Source organism: Numenius arquata, chromosome 5, assembly GCF_964106895.1.
Source record: "Numenius arquata chromosome 5, bNumArq3.hap1.1, whole genome shotgun sequence".
Classification (NCBI taxonomy): domain Eukaryota; kingdom Metazoa; phylum Chordata; class Aves; order Charadriiformes; family Scolopacidae; genus Numenius; species Numenius arquata.
In genome coordinates, this window is record NC_133580.1 from 7,702,162 (window position 1) to 7,720,064 (window position 17,903).

The 17,903-nt window shown below is 36.7% G+C and overlaps 1 protein-coding gene across 6 annotated transcripts in view; it reads left to right on the forward strand.

Annotated features, from left to right (window-relative positions):
• FMR1 (fragile X messenger ribonucleoprotein 1) overlaps positions 1 to 4,303 on the forward strand; it is a 34,567-nt gene extending 30,264 nt beyond the window's left edge. For 3 of the 6 annotated variants that reach the window (XM_074147208.1, XM_074147210.1, XM_074147213.1), the window contains exon 15: positions 1,233 to 2,241. In XM_074147208.1, the coding sequence (XP_074003309.1) occupies positions 1,233 to 1,394 (162 nt within the window). In that variant the 3' untranslated portion in view covers positions 1,395 to 2,241. Of the gene's footprint in view, positions 1 to 1,232; positions 2,242 to 2,722; positions 2,794 to 4,229 lie in introns of those variants that run through there. The other 3 variants (XM_074147212.1, XM_074147211.1, XM_074147214.1) reach the window with 3 other exon arrangements.
• Positions 4,304 to 17,903: the final 13,600 nt, after the last annotated feature.

The window sequence follows — 17,903 nt, forward strand, 5'->3', positions numbered from 1 at the left end:
ATAAAGACACTTCTGGAATTTTTTCAGATATGTTTTGCTATGTAAAATTATTCAGGCTGATATTTTATGTATATATATGAAGTTTCCCTACATGGAAACTGTTCTTGCTTCAAATGATAATGTGCAAACCTTCTACCATCTCTTACCGTGTAGGATGGATTGTGTTGGGAGGAAGAAATAGTGAGCAGCTGCAAGCTGCTGTCTTCTGTGTGGTGTTACCAGGAGTCATGATTCCGATGGGAGATTGAGATGACTTTTGGTTTGGTTTTAGAAAGCTCGTTTAAGAAAGGAGGGGGGGTAAAAAAATGGAACAAGTGACCAAATGCTTAGTTTTCCAAGTGGGAGTGCTGAACTTGAAAGTGTAGTACCTGAATACACATCTGAAATGCAAATAATTCACATGCCAAAAGTTTTTTTTTTTTATGGCCACACAACTTTTATATTTAATCAGTAATTAACTTACAGAGTTTGAAGTAGACAGTGGAGAATTGTGATCCTGAAAAAGATACTAAGGCACTTATAAGCAAGTTATCACTTTTTTCTTCTGTTGCTCTGAGATTTGGATGAGACTATATTCTGTATGAAAATAAATACTTGCATATTGTTGAAACCTGACTGATCAAGTTGTAAAAATTTTGTAATATTTCAAGGAATGAGAGCTTACCCCTTTACAAGCATAAAAATTTTGCTTTCAAAATGCTTTTTTGAAATTTTTTTATGACCGCTTAATTAGGCCACGGAAGTCTTTTTGGTGGATTAAATTACACTTTTTTTTAGATTGAAGAAGTGGCTGGTAGATTTTCCTTTTTTTTCATTGTTAGTATCATTTCACGGCAGCTTTTCCATGATGGTTTTTTTTTTTTAAACATTAGTGTACAATAAGTGAGTTGAATTATCAAAAATAAAATGATGTTTCATAGTTCCACCTGCTATTAGTTCTTCAAATTCGTCTTGCACAAGCACACTGGAATAAATTTTTAGCTTCCAGGGTTAGGTAGACAGGAGGCTTTTTGTTTTGGGGGATTTGTTTAGGTCACTAGTATGTGGCATTTTTGAACAGCAAAGAATTCACACACTCTCCATTTCAGCTGGATAGATGTTACAAAGCCATGAGTGTGGTACTAGTGTCTTCTGACTATTTAATAGTGCTCCTCCCAGGCTGCTAAGGTAGCAAATGCGTAAGGGGTGGATGAGAGGAAGAGAATGCTTTATATAACTCTGACTTGTTCCAGATCAGAATTGACTGCAATAATGAAAGGAGTGTCCACACTAAAACATTACAGAATACCTCCAATGAAGGTAGTCGGCTGCGCACGGGTAAAGAACGTAATCAGAAGAAAGAGAAAGCGGACAGCGCAGATGGTCAACAGCCACTGGTGAATGGAGTACCCTAAACTGCATAATTCTGAAGTCATATTTCCTATACTGTTTCAGTAATTCCTATTCCATGTTAGAGAAACTTGTTAGGCCAAAGACAAATAGTAGGCAAGATGGCGCAGGGCATGAAATGAACATATGTTCTCTGTTAGCCTTTTTTAACATCAACAGTATGCAGTTGTTTTCAGAATAAGAAGTTATTCAAATATTTGCATAAAAATATCTGAATTTCTGAAAATCGCTTTCAAGTACATATTGCAGTTCAAACAATGAAAGATTCTTTTTTGTTTGTTTTAAAAATACTGAGCTGTGCATTGGTAAACTTTCTGTTCAGTTGTACCATTTTAACACATCGGGTCAAATCCACTGCTCAATTTCAATTTTCAGAATAAATAGTGTTTGCAGTAATCAAATTGGCTTCTGTTTTCAATCTAACTTACAAGTTCTCCATGAAATGCTATGTCGTTTTATGTCCTGTGTCAGTTCACATTCTGGTCCACCTTTTTCAATATTTTAGTGGACTCTGAAATATGTGTGATGTAACAATTGTCATTTTCATTAGCAAAAAAAGTTGTATGATCTGTGCCTTTTTTATATCTTGGCAGGTAGGAATATTATATTTGGATGCAGAAATCAGGGAAGATGAGTTGGTAACACTAAATGTAAAATATATGTAGCAATCCTTGTCAGACATTAGTACTTTATAGAAAAGTGCATGCTTTCCATAATTTTTTCCTTACATAAACATTGAGTTAGGCAGTTATAAGAATAGGAAATTTATTTTGCACTGAAGATTTGGCAAATAGTGTTATTGAAAAAGGGGTGTAATTTTTTTCTTTGTAGGCAGTACAGAAGCTTTTTTTTAAAAAAAAAAATAATTAAAAAACCTTTCCATTGTGGAAAACTAAAAACTCATTGTTACTGAGGGAACAAGTGTAACGTGTTCACAAGCTAGTAAAGTGTGCCTGCTGTTTGGCCAGATGACCAGTTTAAAGCGCTGATGTTTCTCATCCTCCCCAAATTTTTTTGAAATGCTTATTTTAATTCGAGGACTATCTCGGGAGAGCTAGGAAGAAAATCACCACATGTAATGAATGCCCTGGAAAGTACAGATATAGCAGTCAGATATTGGAGATAGAATAAAAATTCATCATATTTTGAGGTAAAAGGTCTAAGTTACCAGCCAACCTGAAGGTGTCACAAAATTTGATCCAAAGTACAGTCGTACACTACGGAAGGGTGGGAAATAGTGGGAGGAGCTGTGCTTTCTTTTATTTCTGATCCCACATTAAACTTGCTGGGCAAAACTGTATAACGATCTTCATCTTAATCCATTTTTATTTAGATTATTCCAGAATGAGAGCCACTGTTTATGTACAGAATTGTACAAACTTGACCTTGCCTCTGATGTATCTTGTGAGTTTTGTTTCTTTGCTTTTTTTCATTCTTTTTTTTCCTTGCATACAGGTGAGCATACTAAAAATGGCAACGAACTGCACATGATTTAACAAATATAAAAATGTCTTAAAAAGTATTGCCAAACATTAATGTTGATTTCTAGTTATTTATTTTGGGAATGTATAGTATTTGAAAACAGAAATTGGTACCTTGCACACATCATCTGTAAGCTGTTTGGTTTAAAATACTGTAGATAATTAACCAAGGTAGACTGACCTTGTAATGTAACTGCTCTTGGGCAATATTCTCTGTACATATTAGCTACAACAGATTGGATTTTATGTTGACATTTGTTTGGTTATAGTGCAATATATTTTGTATGCAAGCAGTTTCAATAAAGTTTGATCTTCCTCTGCTAACTGATGTTGATGCAATCCTTATAAATGATTGCTTTAAAAAAAATCTCAGTTTAAAGTAGAGAGAAAATATTTCTTTGTTTAGACTTTAACTGTAGCCATTGCTTATTTACACATTCTAGAAGACTTCCAAAATATTACCAATTTTGAAACATATGGCACATAATGCTCAAGAAAACGCAATCTAATTATGGAATGGTACAGTACCTGTTGGGTTGTCACACTACGTGCACTATATTTCTCACATCCAAGCGGTTGAGTTCACTAAGGTGCTAACTAGGTTAAATGTGAAATTACTAAACTGCAGTCTGACTAATTAGCTTCATTCCATTTTCAAGTGCATTTTGGGGTTATGACCTTTTACAGTATTTGTGTGCTTAACATGTATCCCTTTCAATTCAAATTCCAGTGTTTCTAAATGTTATTAAATTTCAACAAATTGAACTGTAAATCTAAATGTATAATTTTATTTTGAAAATTCATGTTGTTACAAAACTTAAAAGTGCAACAAATGTCTGATGCTTGAGTTCAGGTCCGTCCTACTGGTAACTTATAAAGTATGGTCTAATGAATTAAAATTATTTTTAAAATAAAGTTCTTTAAAAAGAGTGAGAGGTATTTGTGAATGATGCCAAAGTCTAAATTCAGTAGGTTTAAGCTCAGAGCCTATGAATTAGCAAATGCTGATGAAAAGAGAAAGTTTTTGTTTCCTTTCTTTACTAAATGCAGTTTTGTTAATAATGGTGGGAATTTAAACTTTTCAGAGCTGGTATAAAACCTTATCGAGGAAAAAAATATTTTTATACAGCTTTTTTGAAACAGGCAAAAATCTCTTTGAACACTCATGAGCTCAAGAAGCAAATAGGTGTAGTTTCTTGAATACAGAAATTATTTAAAGTACATAGTTATAGATGACCTTTTTCAGCATTTTGTGTCTCTAATATCAAATGTTGTGTACCGTGCTTGCTTTCAGCAAGCCAGAAACGAAATTAGATACTGCGAGTATGATACTGAGTGTAGACTCTGTGTTCTTTGTAGGAGCAACATGAGATATAACTTATTTTCCTGAACTGCAGTATGTTTCTCTACAAAACCCGTCAGTATTGAATATTAAAAGAGAATAGATTAATTAGCTTCCAGTGAGTATTCCTCAGTCACTTCAGGAACCCTGCTGTATGGTTCTGGTAAGCAGCATTCTATATTAATCTGCAAGAGGAAAGGTGGGTCTCAAATTTTTTTAGCCTCTGTATTGTTAAAGATTTTGTCTGTTTCTAGAAACAGTAAGACTTGTAGTGGAATATCTGTATTGAGGGGTGGGGAAAGATGTTGATGCTGGTTCTGGTGCCGACTTTAAGGAATTTTATAAAAAGTGACGAGGCATAACTTGATGTAATTTCTGCAGTAGCGGGTAATAAGCTTGTTTGCTTTCCACTTGAACTTAACAGTACTTAAGTTTTCATCCTAAATGCACTGGTCAAAGAGTCTTTTCTAGCTGTATTCACATCCATGAAAATCAGGATGACTAGAAGAATTTTAATACCTTAACAGCATAAGACAGCTCTATATATGTTATGAAAAGCGAGGTTAGTTCTTTAAGTGTTTGGAATAGATTCCATTTTGATCTGCAAGGTTCTCCTTGTTAAGAGTTTCACTAGGTGTAAGTGCAGTGTAGCTATGGCATTTTTATGCTGGTTTTGCCATTGAAAGAGTTAGATTGACTACAACAGCTCTTTACTCTTCAGCAGTATGAGTCTTTCACAGCAGCCTGTGGATCTTTTGGCTGCATCAGGATGAATCTTTTTTCTCCTAATGATTTTTAGATGTATCCCGCATCTGTCACTCTTGCTTTTATGGTTATGAAGATCACTCATCTTGAGCAATTCACGTTGAAGATATATTCATGGCTTAGTAGCAATTATTTGAATTTGTTGCCACTATTACTTCTTATGTTTAAAAATTTCTTTACAATAGGCTTCAAAGTAGTAATTTTTGTGTGCTTTGAGTACTGTATAGAAGTGGATAATAAAAAAGAGCAACAATTGTAGATTACTATTTTGTTTCTGCTGAGGATTCAATAGGGCAAGACTTTTCCTTACCATTTTGCACTGAATATAAGAAACTGATTTGCAATAGAAGCAGTTAAAGAAAAAAAAAAAAACAAACCTGTGGATGTAGTCTGTATAAATGACTAGGAACTCAACTGTTGTGGAAATAGTACAACAAAGAATTATTTGGGGTGGTTTGGGATGTTGGACATGCTTTCTTCACTAGTGGACTAAGGTTGAGCCTTAGGTGTAGAATACAGCAACGAGAATCAACAGTCCTAGATTTAATAAAAGAAAATTAAGTGGTCAACATAAAATGTGGGGGCAATTTTCTCAGATTCTCATCAGTCTCAAAAGTCCCATATTTGTGCATCAGAAATGCCTCACGCTATATGCAGCGTTACATGAGAGTAATCAACATGGAAAATCTTAATTGCGTGTAAAAATCATATGCTTCAGAAAATGAAGAATGTTTTGTCTGTATTAGACATTTGTAAGTATCTCTTCTTTGATACTATTGAGAATGGCTGTCTACTTTATATAGAATAATGAAATTGAGTCTGTTGTATGTTGTTGCTTAGATCATCAAGCTAATGCTGCATACAAATTAGGTTGAGTCACCCTTTAAACTTGTTACTCGATTAACCAAAATGGGGAAAAAAAGCCCACAACATTTGCATGTGTATATATAACTTGATTCAAGATTTCTTATGTGTTCAAATGGATGTTGTAGCGTACCTTTTTTCAAACTGCTTTGGGCAGCTTGGCTGTTTGGAGAAGCGCTGATTTTGGGTCATCTGTGTTTACTTTAAGTTTCTATTATTTTTTTTTTTAAGCACTGTACTTAGTCTACTCAAAGGGCCTTTTCTTAATAAAAGGAATGGAGATGTCTAAGGAAGATGTATATCAGGCTGTGTTTTTATTTCAAGTGTGCAGATATTTGGTGGACCTGTGGGATGATAGTGTTACCTAATTAATTCACATTTAGTGGATTATTGGGAAGCTCTAACTTAAGCACTCTCATCAAACTTAGTCTGTTTTGAGAGGAGTGTATTTTGATGTCCCAAAGTATCTATTACCTGCCTGTGTTGCACAATGAAGTGGGAAAATCAAGAATAAACTTGATTTTAACTTAGTGAATGAGACGACTAAGAGACTTTGCAACAGTTGGGGAGACGGGGACTGATTTTTTTCAAACTGCACGTGCAGCCTTTGTCTAGCCACTCTGATGCGTTTCTCACGTCTGTACTCTTCTTTCTGAGCTTCACCGTAGTAACGGGAGCCCATTGTGGTGAGCTTTGATTCCATGTTGTGCTAACAAGTCTGTAGCTGCTGTGCTCTGGATAGCTGTGGTCTTCCAACAGTTGCAGAGAAGACAGGAAAAGTAGTATGTAATAGGCACAATTCCAGTTTTCCCCATCTCCCTTGTTTTCCTTTTCCTAGGAAGTGTTTTCCTCTTCCCAGTTTGTCCTGGATGACATTAGATTTTAATAGGTATCCTGGAAAACACGATTCCTGTTCTCTTAAGAAATATTTTCACATTTAACTACCAAAGCAAAGTTTCTCTGTGGGAGAGAATGTGTTTGTATGTTTATTCTACAGAACAGGTTCATTCCAATGGCAGGAAAGCTTTCCTCAGTTAGCAGGAGAAGTCTAGAGAGAACAGGCCCTTTAAAGGCCAATACCTGTGTAAAATGCAATCTTTCTTTTCCCTGTATAGCACTTCAGAAAATGGGGTTCTCCTCCCTTACCAATACTAATAAAATAACCTCTAGTTTGGGGCTGTTTTAATAACTAAATATATGTGGTAATAATTGAAAAAGACCTTTTTTTAGGGTAACACAGGAGCAGCAGGCAAAGTGCAATATAACATCTGGCAAAGCAATCCTCAGGGGTTGGTTGGAGGTAAAAAAACCCAGCTTAAACCTGCCGTTTGATTACTACAAGTGACTTGGGGATTTCGAAAACTATTTTTATCCATAATACAATTTCAAACTACCTTTTAAAATGTTTTTATCCAAAGCATCTCATACACTCTGATTTTGAAAAGACTGAAGAATTCAACAAGGTAAACGAATTCAGTTGTAGGTTTCCAACAATTTTTAGTGCTTCGGTCGTGATTCTGTTCATTAAACCCAGATTAAAATTTTTAGCTAAAAGTGATTTTTTTTTTTTTTTAAGGTGACGGTTGTTCAGCTCTGGGACATGTCGGAGAGAGTTTTTTGGCTGGTATCTGTTAACAGAATGCCTCACTTTATGCTCTCTTTAAATGAGTAGTTTCTTCAAAATCACTTAATGGAAAAAAAAATTTACTGGGTTTGGCCACCTCCTTACTGCAAAAAAAGGCCGTCCTGCTCTGTGCAACAGTCTGCTGTCATGTTTGTTCTAATCCATAAATACGAAGTAAAGATCAATAATTTTTTTTAATGCATAACGACATACCTGTTGTTACTGTTGGTTTTATTGCAGTAATGCTGCTAAGGGGCACCCATCTAGCGTGGAGCTGTGGGGTACTGATCTTGCTTTATTGCATCAGTTCAAGTGAGTATTGGAAGGAGAAGAGTATTGCCATAGAAGAAACAAGTATTTTCACTAGCCAGAAGTTAAGTTCATAATTCTGGTGTCTTGGTAATGACTGAAAAATACTGAAAAATATCGCAGACAGTTAATTACTCCAGATACGATTGATCAGTCTTGATGCTTAAATGCAGCCAAATATGCGGTTTTTCCCCACAACTAAAGTTCCTGTTTCCCTCATTGTATGAGAAACAAATGCTGGTTGTTTCATCCCTGGCAGTCTATCTTGCTTTTATTTTACCTTTGTTCATAGATTCTTCTATTTTTTCCCTACATTGTCTTTATTTTTCAGCATACAGTTAAAGGATTTCTATAATCTGTTGAGATTTTATGTGTTTGCTTAGTACAGCAGGTGCCTTAAAATAGTGAGCAAAGATTTTTGGCTGATAACTTGCACTCACACCAGAAGTTAAATTCGGTCATCTGATGTGTGTAAAGGATCAGCCCACACATTAAGCTTTCATTTGATCCTTTGTGCATTGAGAAACCAGACTTCAGAGACTGCCTTTTCAGATCTTGGTGAAAGGCCGTCAGTTGCTGCAAGTGTCACTGTAAAATGTTTCTGCACTATCTACATGAGGAAGTAGTTCTGGTTTTAAAAAGGAAAAGGAAAAAAAAAAAAACAACCACCCCAACCAGAACACTTTTCCAGGGTGTGTATGTGTGTGAGCTCTAATGTAGATATAAACGTGATTCATAAGTACGTGATGCAGCATGTATTGATCAGCAGTGACCATTAAACCTACATGTATGGCATGTCTCTTTAAACATGGTTATGTTCTCAAATAATTCTTACCAAACTGATTGTCATATATCTCACCTCATGAACTTCCTGTGAAACCTTTACAACTTCTTCAAAATTTTCTATTCTTCTGTCTCAATTATTGGTGGGGAGGGGCAACACAACTGTTAGTGTGAACTTTGTTGATCACAGTTCTGCTATACGTTACTTTCAGATTCTCTATTTTGATATATGTTCCATTCTCCCTAGTCCGATGCTTCTTTTTCCCAAAGGAATGTTGTATGGCATGAAAGAGGCAAGTTGTGCCCCAGGACAAATAGAGAATTTATACACGTGGGGCTCCTGATGCTACTCGCTGAGGAATCATCCAAAAGACTGAAGTTGTTCAATACCTTAGGTTTCAGTTAGGCCATGATCTCACTTCTGTTCACAAGGAGCTATAAAACTGTGAAATGGCTTTCAACAAACTCCATCGCTGGAAGCTATTAAAGCTGTGAATGTGTAAGTTTCTCACATGGAGAGAGAAAAAAGGCAAGCAAATAGGAATACTGGGTTTGGGGTGTTTTCCTCAATGTGGAGTCCCACTGTGATTTGCACTTTTGGCTTAATGAAAAATAGATGTCGTGAGGCAACAAGGTTTACTGATGCCACGTTTTTTGGAGTAGTGTAAATGAAAGGTGATCAACAAGTCTCAGAGCCACAAATCACTAGAGTTTGGGGAAAATACTCCATTATCTCTATATTTAGGAATGTTTTGCTCTTTTCTGCACAACTGCTGCAGGTTGCTGTCTGAAACAAGATGTTGGGATAGAAGCATTTTTGCTTCTGTCTGATAAAGCTGCCTTTCACCACACTTCTGTGTTTCAGTTGCGGTCTCATCTTTATCTGAAACAAACCCAAAAGTTCTGCTGGGATACGTAAGAGAAATACATCTATGGATATAACACAGAGTTTTCATGTAGCCTGCACCTTATAGGTGAACAGTAGGGCTTTTAATCTTGACAATTTCCACCTGAATGGATTCTTTAATTTAAATTTCACAGCTTTAGTTCTTTACTCATTGTGGTTCATGGAGCAATTTGAAGTAGTATAATTGAATACAACAGACATCTATGCTTAACCTTGCTAGCCATCAGTAGTCACAATTCATAATGACTATAAATGCCTTCATAATGAAAGATAATCAGTATGAAAATGTCATTGCATTTAATTAATTATGGATATTTTGATGGTAATGAGCTAATCATTATGAGCTTTCAGGTTTTGCATCACCAACTGAGCATGTTTTAAAAAAAAGTGAAGTGGCATCCAGCAACTTTAGCGTAAAACTGAAAGATGTATATGAATCTCTCTTAATCTTCTTCAAGCCAGTGAGTAAGTGTCACTTCATCACTGCAGCATTGTTTCTCTTCCCTTTCCTCTCCTGCCTTACTCTTCCCTTCTACCCCTACCTGTCAGCTTTTAGTATATTTAAAACCCTTAGTCTGATACTGTAAAACTCACTAGATCTTTTCAATATGATATTGACAAACCCCTTCATTGTCAGTGATGTGATTGAGCTAGAAATGCTGGATGGTTTGCCATAGGATCCACCTTGCCTAGCATTGTTGTATCTGATCTGAACTAGTTTTCTAGTTTTCCCATGTATGCATAGGAAGAAAAGAGCAATTTGGCACATCCTAAGAGAAGGATTTTACCCCACAGTAATGTCTCTCCCACTTCTGCTGGCTAAGGAAGGCTCCAGGGCCAGTAGCTTATGCTGAACTACTCGCATATTGGACTGCTGAAGTTAAATGACAAGAACTATATTATTTCATAAAGTCAGTGAGAAGGGAATTGCAATGTTAATTTGCTAGTATCAATAAGATAATATCTATAAACACAGAAAGGGCTCAGCATGTACAAAAATTGTCAGCCTGGTTCCATAATTGGCTCCCAAAGAGAAAGGAGAAGCAAAAATACTTTTCACTTAGTATGTTTCTGTATTACCTTAGTATCAGTGTACCCTCACTGCTATCACTGACACCTGCCCTAAGTAAAGAGGTCTTATGAAGTGCTTGATACCATGTTTAATGAACTGAATTTGGCCACCAGTAGTGTCTATGATAAATATGAGACTGACAATGCAGCCAGTCTTGGCAGTGCTGTTGGAACCAAATGATGCTTTGCAGCTGCTGTGAAAGTGTCAGGTAAGGGATGTGATATCAAGTTTTACAGGAATTAAATATATAGACATGTACTATTTTTTACTATCTTAAATGTTTAAGCCCTTTCCACAGAGGACCTCATGATTATCAATGTCTGTTACTAAATAGCAAATTTTAAAAATTGCTTAAATATTTTGTTCAGTGACTGGATTAGATGTCTTGGGGTTTTGTCCCTATCAGCTGACTTCCAGCTGTTTACAGAAACATGCAATTAGTGCCAAACAGAGAGATGGTTAGTTGCAATATATTCTATGCTGAGCCCTTAAAAAAAAAGTCTTGAATTTGTGTTTTCTTTCTTTAATTAGAAACAGTCCAGTCAGAAAATTTAGTTTGTCTTTCCCACTTACTTTACAAATCTAAGTGCAAAAAAGTGGCACAAGGGTGTTTAGATTCACTTTCGTAAATGTTTCTCACTGAAACAAAATAAATTACTTAAGATTTTGGATGACCTGATTTTAGCTTTTCTGTTAATTTCAATATAAAGATTGATTAGTTTTAGGAGAAAAAACATACATGAAGTCAATGATGCTGCTTTCTGGCGGAGTTACCTTATCAAAACACACTAGAGACAACAAAATGATAACTCTCTCTACTTGAGCATTGTTCCTGGAATAGAGATCTTACATATTTCTTTTTTTTTTTTTTTAAAGGATGCGATCACCTAGACAAACAAATCTTAATTCCTTGTCATGTAGGAGAGCTCCTTAACATAACTGAATGCTTGACAAATAAATGTTGTCCTTCAGAAACTAGCCATGAACTGAAATGTTATCTGCCACTTTTGGACAGTAAGTATACTTCTGTAGATTACTGCCTCATGCTGCTTCTGGTCACACAATACGATTTTCATTTCTGTTTCTTCCTTTAGTTTTTCAGGTCACTCTTCAGAATAAGTGTAACCTTGCATTTATTTCTGCGTATATATTAATACAGAAAACATTGATAAGGTGTTGGCTGGCTATCTTGTCAACCCGAGCACAAGCAAAGAACAAGTGATATGATACAAATAAACAGTCACATATGTTAGTATAAAGAATGGAGTGAAGGCTTTATTTGTGGAAAGAGGGGGTTAATCCAAAATAGCATTTTCACAGAGTCACTGCTATGAAGAAAACGTGAAGGAACCAGATGTTCCTTCAGGAGGTTGATTGGCTATTTAATAGCTACTGAAGCCAGTTGAGAAGGGCAGTTGCTCAGGTGCGGGAGCCACAAATTCTTCTTGGTAGAACCAGATGATATAACAAGTGGGAATTGCCACTAATTGATGCTTGGGAAATTTAGCTCAGACATTAGGGGAACAAGTTCATTAGGAAAGTAGTGCAACTCTAGAACAATTCATCAGAAAAGGTGATAGAGTCACCATCCTTGGAGAAACTTAATGGTTTAGGACTTCCTGATATAATTCAGCATACCTCCACTGGTTTCAGAGATGATATCCAGTTTTCAGGAAGAGCTGCCTTAATGCAGATACGGAACCCCAACAGAATACTTGTAAACTAAGATGAATTCACTTTCTGCTTGTTTGTACATGCTCAGGAGCAAGCAGAGGTCAGGATCAAACTTTTGACATTTTTCTTCTAGTTGAGCAGCTTCACATTCCAGTAGTAGGGCAGCTGTAATTACTACTAGCTAGATAACTTTTGATAGAACAAAGTACCATTCAGTTTGAAGCCATCAGGATGGGTCATACTGCAGAAATAAAATGTTTTAATAATACTCATTTACTACTTCGGTCGCTATATTATGCATAAAATACACATCACTATAGTGAGAAGAAAAAGAAGCTGCACAGTGAAAATTGTAGCACTTCTGCTCATTTTTAGGACACACACTCAAGCAAATGTTAAAATTTAAATATGCTTATTCAGCTCTGACTGCTTGATTCCTTATTCCAGTTAAGCTTTTATTGTTTAGACATAAATATCAAGGGCTGACTATTTTACAGAATTATTTGTTCATAGGTTAATTAGCTACTTGAATGGTCCCGGACGTACAACATATGTCCAAAAAAAATTCAGACACTTACTGCCCTGGGAGCACATGCTGTTTGCCTTGTAGCAATCTGTTGGCAAAAGAGAAGCGCTTAGCAGATATTAGACTCATGGCACTTGCATTTCTGTAAGATGGTCTTGAATTTCACTACAAATAAAATGAGGTTTTAGGAAAATGCTGCAAAAGTTACTAACTCAAATAGATAAATTGCATTCATTTGCAGGATTTTGCCACTATTTTTAAAGAAGCTCCTACAGGACTTGGATTTTTTTTAAATATTTATTTATTTTCTTCCCCCAACCCCTGGGCCCAGTCAAACCCCAGTTGCTTCTGAAACCGACCAAACACTTGGATTATTCAAACTCAGGTCAAATTTGAGACTTGATCTTTCTCATCTGAGTTCATTTCTAGCACCTACTTTTTTTCCATTGTGTTGCTGGTTGAGATATATACGTGTCTGTCTTAGAGCCTCATCTCTTCTAGCTAAACCTCAACATACATCTCAGAATGATTCCTAACTAATGCAAATTTCTGCTGGCTCTACAGGGATGCAAATGATGTTTCGCGTGCTTGTGTTTGTGGCAGGAGGACTTTTTATTTTGGGGTGTCTGCCACTGTGTTGCTGTTCCTGTTTGCATAAAAGGTAAGCATTAGAGCATGACCAGACCAAAGTGACGAAGTACTACTTATAAATGTAGAAAATATGGACAACTGACATGTTTGAAGTCAGTGAGGGGAGAAAAGATTGTGTAAAAAGGCAAGAAACTAATGTGCAAACATAAAGAAGGGATCCTTATGTTTTGAAGCTACTTAACCAGAGAGTTAACTTGGCTTAAGGAAAAAAGTTTGTTAATGCCCTGGTATTCTTTCTAAAGACCCAGTTATAAAGGACTTGGACTTAATCTCACTTCCCTTGCTTGGGAAGTTGCACGTAAAACACAAAGGCACACTGCCTGCAGGTTAGAAGAGAAGTCTGTGTGTGAAGCCCTGAGAGGAGCTTGAGCAGTGGGGCCTGAACTTGAGTTCAGCTCTGCAGAGAGCAGATCTCCTGGGCCAATACACTGAGGTAGGGAAGACCAGGCTTTTGCTCCCTTGACTCTCCAGTTATCATCCTCCACTTTCTGCCCTTGCTCCCCAACGAAGGCTAGTATGTTCATATATGTTAGAGGAACCTGGTTTCCATTCTCTCCTTTGGCAGGAAGGCAACACCAACGAATGCCAGTTGTGAGTAAAAAATGTGGCAAATGAGATTTAAAAGAAATTCAAGCTATTGGGCAGCCTGCAACACTGCATAAGGTCCATCCTGTTCAACCCAGAATAGGTTTTTAGAACAGTGTCCTGAGTACAAAGAAACCCCAGAACATCAGTAAAAAAGAAAGGGAAAGTTTTGAGGAAAAGTTAATTTTACTTTGTAGCATGAGTTTAAAAACAAGTGAGAAAAATTCCTGCCGCTTGCCTTAGCTCTCAAAAATCATGGGGAGAAAGGAGACACAAATGCTGCTTTTACTTCTGCCTTCAAAGGCATTTCTACAAAAGAGTGATGTTGCCTATTTGCCTATGGTTAAACAGTTGACTGCTGCACAGGAAATGACTTGGGCAAGCAGGAATGAATTATCTGAAAGATATTAGGGAAGGAGTGAATGAGAAAAAGCAATTAGTAAAGAAGAATAAGTAGAAATGTACCTGTGTGGGGTAGACCTAGAGTTATGCAGTAAGACACACAAGGAAAGGATGAAGTAGTAGGCCTGACCAGAGTAAGAGAGATGGGCTGGGAGTGTGCTTGGGAGAAAAGCGAATTAATTATCTCTAATGCTGCTAATGTGAAGTGCAGGTTTTTTCATGCATAGGGCACATTACAGCCTGTGAGTGCTATGCAAGCAGTTTAGCTTTTGATATTGTGAAGAGTTTTGGCATGCGTGTCTGTTCTTATGATAATGGAAAAACATAAGGTCCATGAGATCAAAATCATCAAACTAAGATGGATGTATTAACATAACTGTGCTTTATTATTCTAAGGTGGTAGTTGATATTGAATGGCTAATGCTATAGTTTGGTTAATATGACAGAATTGTCTTTTTTGTGAAGATTTTTTTTTTTCCCCTTCAGTGTTAAACTTCTGCTTTACTAAGATATTAGTAGTCTGTGTGGGATCATATACATGCACGTACACACACACACACATAGACTTTACTAATGTGGCTGCTTAGCAGATGGCTATTTGCTATGGAGTTCCACATTTAGACAAAACCTGCTGTGAAAATCTCCACATTACATCTTACACTGTGCTCAACAGCTGATGTTCAGCATACAGATAGCTGCACTGAGTCATCGGTGACTCTGAAAACAGGAGGCAAAGAATTAACATGAAATTATCATAAATTTTCTGGAAAATGAATTAATATATGTTCATTTTGAGAGAATTCACATTAATGTTTAAATGATCATTTCAGTGTTTTTTCATAGCCACTGAAACTAGGAATATTGCTGTTCTGCTATGACTTGTTTTTTGCTTTGTTTTTTAACACAGTGATTAACCAGATGCTAAATGGTTTTAATTTCCAACATCATATATTTGAGTTCTAGGAAAGGAGTAATCCTATAACATTACAACTTTGAGTTTTACCAGTTTTAGAGACAGTTTCTAGAGGATATGGCTTTGAAAAGCATTCCTGCAATGACCCCGAAACCTTCTCTCTGGATGGAAATTCTTTTGTTTTCAACATTGTACGGTCATTGTTGAGAGGGTCCTACATACAATGCCAAAACTGTTCTGCAATGGGTGTGCACCGGAGTAAAATTTGTTCTCTAGAGTTATCAAAAAAGAGGGCTTTTGCTGATAAGATTTGGGATAATTGATTAATTCCCCTGTGCCTCTTTTAGAGCAAATTCCAGGGTTTCCCATAGGAGTCGGTTTGGGTTTTTTGTTTGGTTTGGGTTTTTTGTTTGGTTTGGGTTTTTTGTTTGGTTTGGGTTTTTTGTTTGGTTTGGGTTTTTTGTTTGGTTTGGGTTTTTTGTTTGTGGTTTTTTTTAATATAAAGAGAGAGAGAGACCAAACCTGAGCAACTAGCCCTGGAAAGCTTTTGTGCTACATAGTCAGGGGTGGCTATTTGTCAAGAGATGCCCAGGACTAGGACAGCAGAGGTAATTCCATAACATGGCCAGACTGACCATGTAGGAGCGTGGAATTCCTGTAAAATTGATAGAGGGAGCTGAGTGCTCCTCCCCTTGCCACACTTCATCAGCACTAGTAATCTCCCAAGTCAGTGAGACTGTTACACAGTTTCTCAGTGGGGATGCAGAAGTATCTTCCTCCTTCCAATGGTATTTTTCATGCAGGAAGCAGAATCTACATCTACCCCTTCCCTGGTAATTGACAGTTTCTCTTGTGTGCTACCAACATGACATCTTTTCTTGAACTGTGTTCTCTGGTGCTTTTGCTATATCCATAACTGTGCTATCATATCTTACTTCTCTCAGTTTTGTTAGTCTTCATTAACAACCATGTGCAATGATGCGTAGATAGAGACACTAAAGGTTAGGAAAATGCAGGTGCCCTTAACTAGTGCTATGTTTGAATACTACTGTGTAGATTTTAAAAATAGAGTAAGAATTTGAAAAGTCTTCATTTCCTTCTGCTGAATTCCTTGTACAGCTGTGGGAGGCAGGCCATAGAATTTGGTTGACTAGTTACTAGGGAAATTTCTGGTCACGGTATGAATCACGGCGAGCTGAAATTCATGAAGAAAACCAAAGACCTAGGGAAAGCTTATTGAAATGCTTTTCCTAGCCTTAATCTGTTTATGTTTTAGTGATGAAATCTTGTGATGGCCCCTGGAATTTACTGTAGCTTTGTGTTTTTTTCACTGGAGCTAGGATTTCATGGCTACAGTCTCAGTGATCTTCTCTAAACGCCTTCTTTGGAAGTCAACTAATTTCAGCCGTTTCTTTAATTTGTTGCAGTCATTGTCTCAATCCTTTACGAAGGCCAAACAAGAAACTGTTGAACATTGTGTTGAAGAAAAAAGCACATAGAGATGAGGCTTATGGCCCTTTACTGGATTGACTTAAGGAAGACTCTAAGGACCATAAGAACAAAATAAAAAAAAGGTAAACTAACCTTGGAGTATTCTTTTGTTCTTTGAGTTCATGATTCTTATCTTGTATCAATTCTGTATAGAATACTAAACATACATGGTACTAAATGCCCGTTGCTTCCCAGTCCAGTAAACTTTGTCAAAAGGCACTATTTATCAGGGTTCACCTTCAATTTCTGTTGTCAGAGAAGTAATGAGTCTGCAAGAATTTGACAGGACAAGCATCTGCTGTCCTCAGATGCTAAATGACAGCAGAGCAAGCCATGGACAATATTACAGTCCTAAGTTTAAGTCCTTTGCCATTTCAGTGTTCCTTATCCCATGTGTAAACTGTGTTGCATGGGAAAGCGGAAAAACAAAGTAAGGTTTTGCTGCTTTCAGGAGATGGGGATCCATTTACAGGCGCTGAAGAAGTCTCTCCTTCTGTATGGGCAGGGGTGTTTTGCAGCTGATATGTTCACGTAGCTCCACGTCTTGGCATTCTTCCTCAGTGCTGAAGAGCAGTTGACTACTGAATTGAATGTAATCTGAGAGTGAAATGGTATTTACTCCACATAAGCATGCCAAACTATAACCTATTAAAGGTGACAAGATATAAAAATGTCAGTGAGGTCATTAAACAATAAGGAAATATTTCAGGGAGAGTATTGATTTGGCAAAAATGTAAAAATGTCCCTAAATCTAGTTACACTGATGTTCAGTATTTTTTCTCCCTTTGGTGTAGAGGAACATCCAGCTGATCTTGAAGACCTCAAGTAAATGGACACCAGGATTACTTGAATATGCCCTAGAAAATGAGATATTTAGTTTTAGTATCAAAGTAATACAATGTTGTCTACCCTTGATAATGCTATTGATTTTGCAATATGTCTTCATTTCTAGTTCTTCATGCTCATTCCATATCTCCTGTACAAAAAAACCTAGTAATAATAAATGGCAAAACTGCTCGTGGCAACTCCTGAATAATAAAGCCAGTCTTCTCTTATCAATATAGCATCCCTGTGGAGGGATATAAATATACCAGTTAAGTGTCTGTCTGTTTAGAGGTCAGTCTT